General features: G+C 29.9%; 1 protein-coding gene across 1 annotated transcript; it reads right to left on the reverse strand.

Annotated features, from left to right (window-relative positions):
- Positions 1 to 3,711: 3,711 nt before the first annotated feature.
- On the reverse strand, positions 3,712 to 4,878 carry LOC112522108 (uncharacterized protein At5g01610-like). The gene is made up of 2 exons (XM_025131188.1): positions 4,358 to 4,878; positions 3,712 to 3,988 (listed from the first exon to the last, which is right to left on the reverse strand). The coding sequence occupies exons 1-2, from the start codon at positions 4,835 to 4,837 to the stop codon at positions 3,944 to 3,946; spliced, it is 525 nt and encodes a 174-aa protein (XP_024986956.1). The 5' UTR covers positions 4,838 to 4,878; the 3' UTR covers positions 3,712 to 3,943.
- Positions 4,879 to 9,553: the final 4,675 nt, after the last annotated feature.

Here is a 9,553-nt window from a genome sequence, read left to right on the forward strand (position 1 = left end):
TTTTCATTTCGTAATGAAACATTTTCACCTTGAACATTTACATGAACCTTAATTGCATATTAAATGAAATGAAATTGTTTCACCAACATTTACCTATTTGCTTAACTTTTTTTTTAATGAAATCTTTGCACATTAATGATTTACATGAACCTTAATTTCATATAAAATGAAATAAAATTGTTTCATCATGAAAACTACTTATTCAGTCTCAAGTCAAATATGAAACGAAAATGTTTHACCAACATCAACCTATTTGATTAGCTATTTCGTAATGAAACCTTTGCACATCGAACATTTAAATGAACCTTAATTTCATATAAAATCAAATAAAACTGTTTCATCATGAAACAAGTTATTCAACCTCGAGTCAAGTATAAAATGAAAATATTTCACCAACATCAACCTATTTGCCTAACTATTCCGTAATGAAACCTTTGCATATCAAAAGTGTTGCATGATCATTAATTCCATTTTAAATAAAATGAAACAGTTTCACTATTATATATTGAATCAATTATAAAATGAAAAATTTTGTAACGAAAATGAAACTGTTTCATTTTAATAAACCCATTTCATTATACCATTTAAACGAATCAACTTGAAACACAAAGCAATACGGAACACAATGAAAAAATTTCACGAATCTTGCATCACTTAGAATATGAATTTTTTCTCCATCATGACACTGTTTCATTGAGGTATACCATATGCTTTGAAGAAGCAAATAAGTCATTCACATATGAAACCTCTTCATGTTTATAGAGTCTCATGAATATWTTTTTTTTCACTCACCAGCAGCAACCCACGGTTTCTTCAATATATTTGATGAAATCTTCATTATTTGTTTCATGATTCATTGAATACCAAATCATTAAAAATGAGATTTTATTAATATAATATCCTTAAATTGTGGCCCGTTTCCTTTCTTCAACATTTATTTTATTTGATTTCCTTAAATAATATGAATTAATAACTACCATAATTATTAAATAAATGTACAAAATGACATAAATACCCTTATTCATTAAATTTAATTGAAAACAAATGGAATTTTCTTATTGGTCGAATTTGGTTTACACGGTTTTTTAGAATTGGACGGTTTCATTTGAACCTGCCCCTATATATATATATATATAAATGTATAACTTCAATGACAATCTCCTCCACGACCTTCTAATGACTATAAAATGCATTTGTATGATAATTACTCGGGTAAATGCTTACCGGTAAAATTCAACATTATTATTTACTTACGGGGTAAAATTTTAGTCCATTAAAACGATATTATATACAACAATTTACCTTGTGAACACTGACTATGGTAAAAACCTTGGTCATTACTTAAGGTGTAAAACTCTTGAATCTTGTCTTCGCTCCTACTAAATGAGATTTTTTGTCCTTGCCCTAAAATATGGAATGTGGTCATGCTCATGGTACACGGTGACTGCACATGGATTGTTTTTGGTAGTGGATTAAGCATAATTTTGAAATCTGTATCTTAAAATAACATGGCCGCCACGTTTGAACGTCGAGCCAATACTGTACTCCCATTTGGCATGACATGGCTTTTTTTATTATCACGTGGATTATTTTTTAATTAATCTAATCAGCATGTTAATTTAGTTTACATGAAAATAAATTTATTTTTATAATAAAAAAATAGAGTAAACTACGATTTGTGTCCTTGCAGTTTGAGAAGATTGTGATTTTCATCCCTCTGATTTTCAGATTATACTTTCCATCTCTATGGTTTGTAATTCATTATTGTTTTTTAACCACAAGAGTGGTGCATGCTTGGTTTGAACTTGGCTCCAAATATCAAAAGTACCTGAAGGTCTCAGATTCAAATATAAGGAAGAATAAAAATCCCCTTATGGCCACGAATGTTCATATGCGGTGACTTCGGGTTATCTGCAAAGCAGGTGGTCTCCCTGAAATTAATCGGTTCGCATAGCGGATTGGATATCCAGGTTAATGAAAATAATAATAATTTATTACTGTTTTAATCCCTGAAACTAAATACGTAAAAAGTCTTCCATTCACTTAGGGGCATTCTAAATTTTTTGATCTTTTTTTCTTTTCTTTTTTTGGTTTATTAAATATTTTTTTTAGTTCTTTTTTCCTGGTATTTTTGTCTTTTTGATTTAATAAAACTATATTTTTTTTCTATAAAAAAATTGATAGATAATAAAATTATATAATTTTGTTATTGTTTATAATAAAATAACTAAAATATTTTTGATACAACTAGTTTTTTTAATATTTTTTGTCATTATAATTTTAGTTTTTATGAGTTTGATTCTTGCCACTAACATCGTTCAAGTGCAAGCCGTTGAGTACCTCTTATATATATAAGAGTATTTTAATTTTTTTTTCTTCATTATATACCAAATTAAAGATTATATTTCATTATTTTTTACAGGACCAAACAATTAACTATTTTTAGGTTATTTTTTTCAAATAAATGTATGTAATTTTATTAATAGGATGTAAAGCTGTTTGGTCTCATAAGTTATTTAATTATATCAAACAAATGTATTTTTTATATAAATGTCTTACAATAAGTTTATAAAAACATATGTTCTATTAATAAAATCGCCTACATTTATTTGATAAAAATAGTCTAATATTGTTAATTGTTTGGTCCTATAATTTTATAATCATTTAGTCCGTAATGAAGAAAAAAGAATTAAAATACTATCATGTGAGAGGAGGTATTCAACAACTTGTATTTGAATGACGTTTCTAATAAAATCGAATTGGTAAGAAAGTAAAACTATAATGACAAAAAAATTGAAATAACGAATTGTATGAAAAATATTTAATTATTTTATCATAGCCGACAACAAAATAAAAAATAATTTGAGAAATCAAATCTGTTATAATAATGTAAATTAGTTTGAAGGACCAAATATATTACAGAATGAAAAGTAGCTTGAAGGATGATTATACATGTTATTGAAAATTAGAGTTGAGGAAATAAGATGGTGAATGGACAAAAATGCCCCCTCACTAATGAAAACTTAACTAAAGGAGTTATACGAAAAGACCATATCTGTTATAAAAATGAAATTATAGAGACGTCTCTTGTTAATAATTCTTTTCAGAGACCTTAGTCGTTAATTTATGTAAAATGTTTATATGCGTTTCTTTGTTTCTGCAAAAAAAAATTACAATTTTTTAATTTTAAATATAGTTTAATTATTAAAATATATTTGAAATTATTAAATTAATATAGTTTAATTATTAAATTGTATAGGTTAATTAATTATTAAAACTGTATACTTTCTATCATTAAAGATTAAGTATAAAATAATGAAAATATGTGGTTGTTAATTGGTTATTCATTTGTCATCATGATAAATTTTAATTTTCTATTTTGAAAAAAAAATTATTATTATGTTAGAAAGTTTTTTTATTTAATTTATGTCTAAAAAACATTTAATTAAATGAAATATCTAACAAATAATATTTTTTTATTAATTAATAGACACAGATAAATTTTGATATATATCTTTCATAAATAAGAAAAAACGATAATTGTTTTAAGCCTAACTTCAAATAGGAAATGTTTTTTTGGATTCGTGTAGACAAATCATACATGAGAAATGTAAAAAACAAGTCTTGATATTGATATGTATAAGGATAAAATTAATGGATGATAATAGTAATTATTATTATTTAATTAATTTGAATAAAAAGCAATACGATGGACAGAAGCAGATGGTTTTGGAGAGTATTATTGAAGGAGACGGTAGCAACACATTGCTTGATCAAACTTACAACCAATTTCAAACAAAAACATCATACATTTCTTAGAACAGGATCGGAATCTGAAGTTTATTCATACAAACACAATTGAATCCTTTAGGCTTCTTATCTTCAAAATAGCAACACAACGATACCTTCAAAGTACATCTCGATTTGATCGATGCAAAAACCTCTACTCCATGATCACCTTATCAACTTCTTCTGCTGTAATTGGAAGCTGTAAAACAACGATTTCCATCAGAAAAACAAGATTTATGTATGTTAGATGGCATGTGATCAACTCAGAATTTTTTCGTACGTGAATCATAACCTTCATAAATTTATGAGCAATAATTAGGCATGGATAAAACCAAATCAATGACGAAGTTGATGTCGCCAGATCTGACTGATTTCGTAAGTCCTTTTTGCTAATATAAAACTCGTGAATACAAATCAAGGATCAATGCATGCAACGTGTTTGTGTTTTGAAATGTATAATTACTAGTTACTCCACAAAATGAAACAATGCGTTTACAATTAGACTGTTGAATCATAACGATTTATATGAAGTGTGAATGTGATCCATCGATCGGTCACAAATACATACCTGAGAGATAAGTTTGGATGCATGATCACATGCAGCAAGGGCGTTATCTCTGCAAGGGTGAATCGTCTGAAACTGTTTGATATCAAGCGTCTGACTGATAGATCCAAGTATGAAATAGACATTGCTGGTAGCTGGCACATCAACTCTGATTTCATCGATATTCAACCAAAACAGGAATACCTGCGCCTGAAGACCTTTGATCTCGCTAAGCACACCGGAATTGATCTTTCCAGTGATCTTAGTTTTGAAGTAAACAAGGTAATCAAACTTGATATAACAGGGTTTCTTAAGTTCAACAACGAAGCTGTTATCAGTGGGATCGAAAGTGTAGGATGTGACGGAATCAGGCAAGAGACCAACAGGAAGTCCGAATAGCTCCAGAGCTTCATAGATGGTCGGCGGGTAGGCAGAGATTACAGGGGTTGAAGAGACGAGTGCGAGAAGGGCGAGAATGAGGAGAGACATTTGGGAAGGTGCCATCACTGTCACTGATGTATGTAGTGAGTAGGCAGATTGGTTGTGATGGTGAAGACTTGAAAGGGCCTGGAGATTCTATATAAAGGCAACAATAGTTGCCCGCCAAAATAAAATATTGTTTACTAAATACAATTTAACCAATAATTTTTTATATTTATATTTTTTTTTATAATGTGAATTAAAATGTTTATAATAATATTAATAAACATATGGTATGTTAATTTATGTATTAAAGATCAAAATAACCACTTTTGAATAATTAAATATTTTTCTATCTAACATAACATTTGATAACGTGAATGTCTAATTTTGTGTCCACTTCATCGTAACTCTTTTGTAAATATTTCATAAACGGGTATCCACGTCAAGATCAGTAGATTACGTGTCAATAGAGGTACAAAATAGAAATATTCAAAACGTTGTAACAATGATTGGAAACAAAATTCATTACATTACTAAATAGGAACCAAACTATGGGTCTGTTTGTTTTTTTTTGTTTTTTAATTATCTTTTAATACCTGTGAAATCTAATTTGTTCAGATGTTTAGATATTTAAGAACGTTTGTTTTATTTTTAAAATAAGAGCTTAAATGCTTTAAATGTTCTTTGAAATTTTAAATGGTAAATGTATCTCTTAATACCTCTTAACCCTAATCTGCCCTCTCCCAAATGGTTCATATTTTGGGAGTTGAAAGAGATTTGTTAGCAAAAACTATTTATCTTTAATACTTTTGTAAAAAAAACTATTTATCGTATATATTTTTGCAGTAATTTGACCGATTCAGACTTCAGAAGTAAAAACAAACAATCTTACTGATCAAGCTTTCAGACTTCAGGACCACTTCTTATAAATCAGAAGTGAAATCAGACTTTAGACTTTATCATCTTTTAAAAAACATACGCCACCTAAAATTTGTTTCATTTTGATGCATTTTGACTTTATTTAGAAAGACAACCCTCAATGATTTTTCTAGCTCCAACCCTACATACAATCTACACCGACACCATTCATGTGTTTAAGTAGGTATATTATTTACATAATACTTGTACAACTCAGTAGTTGTATGACAACCTTGGATAGCTCTCATTTTAGAGTCAAAGCTCGGTCAATACGACCTACCAAGGAAACTAATTGGGCTCCCATTGTCTTGTCGCGACGATATTGTTTGCGAGCTTCGCCTTGCTACCCAACTGACTTACCGTGTGACCTGCTATGGTGATCCAGGATCATGTCATAGGTCGTGACGACCTACCCAACGACCAGTGGCTCGCTGACCAGTTCGTCTTTAAGGCTCACAATTCGTAAATCAAAATTTAATTTTGAGGTTTCATTTTTATCTTAAACATATTTTATTGACCAAATCTAACAACGTATAGAAAAGAAATTTCGTAAGATGTGAAACTTATACAACCCAACTCTATATTTCAAACTATTTACATTTAATTTGATAAATGTCCAATGATTATTCATGAGATGCATTCTTATCATATTTTTTTAAAATGAAATATATATGACATATGTATTTATTAAAAAATTAGATTTGATGAGATTAGATGTAGATTAAAAATTCCAATGGATAAGGAATATGCTGAAACAGGGCACTGGGCACATGGTGAATGTCCTTGTATTCGAGTGTGCTAATAGCCTTGAAACTTCAAAGCCGCCACCCATGACGTAATTAGTATAATAAGTTTTTAGACTAAGGGGTTATTTGACCATTGCTGAATGTTTTGGTGTAGAATAATTAAGTGGTCAGAATGATTAAAAGGCTCTCATGCTATAATATAAAATGAAATATAATTGTTTGATAATTGTATGTAATTAATTAGGGCTCTTAATGGTTAAGGGAGATCCATGATACAAAATTATTCAGAAAGTTTTAGAACCAACAAGATTTACCTCTTAACAATTCAAAAATTGCCTCTTAATGAAACTATTAAGAGATAAACAAACAACCCTTAATTTATGAATTTGGTCCTTGTAGTTTGTGGGTTTTTATTTATCATTGATTTAAACCTATAACTTTCAAACGTTTTTGAACTTTAAAATCAAAGCTCAACCCATCACCACCCTTATATTTATTTATCTTTACACTTTATTTATTATATATAGGTCTTGGTTACTGTTCTTAATGTTCATTTATTCCCTCCATTAATTTTATTATCTTTTAGTATTTTTAGTACCACCAATAAAATGATGCCACATGGAATATCAGGTGAAAAAACAAAAACAACTCTCCACCTCCACTACGTTCACGGTCAACCGTGAACCCAACGTTTGCATGGGATGTCTTTCCGACTTTCCGTTACTGTGGATCCGATCTCCGGCATGGCAATCTCCACCCATCACGTTCCACCACCAAGACACCTCCAACCACCACTTTTTTCTCCCGTCCATTTCTCAACTCCTCTCACGTCTCTCTCTCTCTCCCCCCCCCCAAAAAAAACCTCAACCGACATCTCCCTCTCCACTGTAACCACAATCTCTCACCTACATCTTCTATCTATCGTCATGTGTATAACTACTGTTAAACAAACAATAGGGTAATTAAGAGACGCTTGTTGGCTACGATGGTGGGGGATACGGGGACGAGAAAGGGGGATGGCTATGAACCTCCATTGTGTATTTACTCTCTCTCTATATATGCGTGGGTATATGTATATATATATATATGTGTGTGTGTGTGTGTGTGTGGTGTTAGCGAAGTAGGCAGTTGCATGAACTCTTTGGATCGGGGAGGTCTAGATTTGAGATTTTGAGGGGGATGGATTCATCGGAGCAACCATGTGTTGGGGGAGGGTCATCGTTGCAAATGAGTGCGTGAGAAGGAAAAGTGAAAGAGAGATGGTGGGTGGAAGGTGCAAAAGAGAGGGGTTGGATTGCGGGAGGCCACAGTGACCGACGACAAGAGGTAGGAGAAGAAGATGACGATGTTTGATTTTGGCCCTCCAACATTTAAAGTGTACGACCCTTCAAGTTTTATTATTTACATTTTGGCCCCCGATTAAATTACAAAAATAATAAAATAGAGAAAAATAGCAAAAGGACCAATTTGTCCTCAAATTTAACGGACCTAATGGACACACCCTTGGGTCAGGGACCAAATCTGTAAAAATGCATATCACAAGGTAATATACGTAATAAATAAAACCTAAATATCATTTTCATAACCAAATCAAAATAATCTATTCTAGTTTTTAACACATAATTGATTAAATATTAAGGTTGTGTTAACCGGATAAATTATGATTGGACTTTTTGAACGGTGACATGATGGCAAAATATATTGATTTATTATTGGTTAATTTATTTAAATGTCATTTTTTATAAATGATTAATAATTAAATTTAGTTTCAATGTTTTGTATATTTAATTACATTAAAATTCTAATTAATGAAATTCAAGTTTTTATATTTAATTTTAAAAATTGTGCCGGCAAGTGTTCTCGAAGTTTACCTAACGACAAAGAAGGGTTAGGTATTCATTTTTTATTTTTATTTTTATTTTCAATTTATTTTTTGACTTTTATCAAAATTCCAAACGAAAGGGTATCATATTCCCTGTATTTGAATAATTGAATTAATTTTTTTTGAGGTATTTAAATAAAACTGAAAAGTAAAATAATTGAGTTTATATTTGGATCTAAAGAAAAAGGGATCCAAGACTTGTCTACTTTTTAAAAATTGAAATATTATAATTTTATTATAACAAATTTGTTTAATAATCGTTTTATTATTGTCTTAATGGAGTATTTAATCACATTTTTGCCTTCACTTATTGAGTAAGACTCTCGATTCTTGTCTTCGTTCTTACCGGGTAAGATTTTTAGTCCTTATCATATTCATCTGGTAAAGTAAAGTGACTTGATAAGCGCTTACTTGGGTAAGCGTTTGGTAAACGACACCTGAGAGTTCAAATTCCCAGCTTCGGAAACGAGATTGAACTGCACTAGATTGTGCGGGTACATTGTTATATTTATATACGAAAAATACTCACACAAATTGCAAATCTTTGATGAGATTTGAACCCATGATTTATTGGGAGACCAGGCTCTACCGACAACTCAGATAGTAACTGAAATATTATTGGACCAATGACCATTTAAACTATAGATACAAACCAGATTTTCATGCATAACTGGATTGTAGGATACAAGTAAATTTCGTAAAATATGAACGATTACATAATTTGAATCATAGATAATTTAGATATAAGTTGCTCATACAATAATACACAGAACACAAATATAAATAAAAGATTGTATAGGCAGGCATATATACCATACAGATCAAATATGCTTAAACAATTGAATAAACAAACATATCTGCAATTTTAAATTAATTATCTTTTATAAACTATTTATTCACCAATGGTTTATTAATACATTCGTACCACAACATGTGATTCATAATTTTCTATAGATGTAATTAATTAATTAGTTGGCTAATAAAATAAATGAATTTCGGTCAGTCTTCATTTTCCAGTTCACAGCTAAAAAAAGACCGAAAATAAACAAGACAAATGTTAAAAATGTGTGACTATTTTTCAATCTACAATAATATGACCATAAAATTGGATGTTATGTTATGGTCAACTATAGAAGACCTAATAAAACCTCATATTAATCATTGTTGTTAAGAACCACTCAATCAAATAGACATCAATTAATTGTTGAGGATGATGTATTGCTAATCGGTGCCATTAAATAGTTACCGATA

This window comes from Cynara cardunculus, assembly GCF_001531365.2.
Source record: "Cynara cardunculus var. scolymus isolate 2C chromosome LG 11, CcrdV1, whole genome shotgun sequence".
Taxonomy (NCBI): domain Eukaryota; kingdom Viridiplantae; phylum Streptophyta; class Magnoliopsida; order Asterales; family Asteraceae; genus Cynara; species Cynara cardunculus.

Coding starts and splice junctions, on each gene's coding strand:
- LOC112522108 (XM_025131188.1), bottom strand. CDS start 4,837: ATGGCACCTTCCCAAATGTCTCTCCTCATTCTCGCCCTTCTCGCACTC. Junction 3,989..4,357: donor CATCCAAACTTATCTCTCAG/GTATGTATTTGT, acceptor GTTGTTTTACAG/CTTCCAATTACAGCAGAAGA.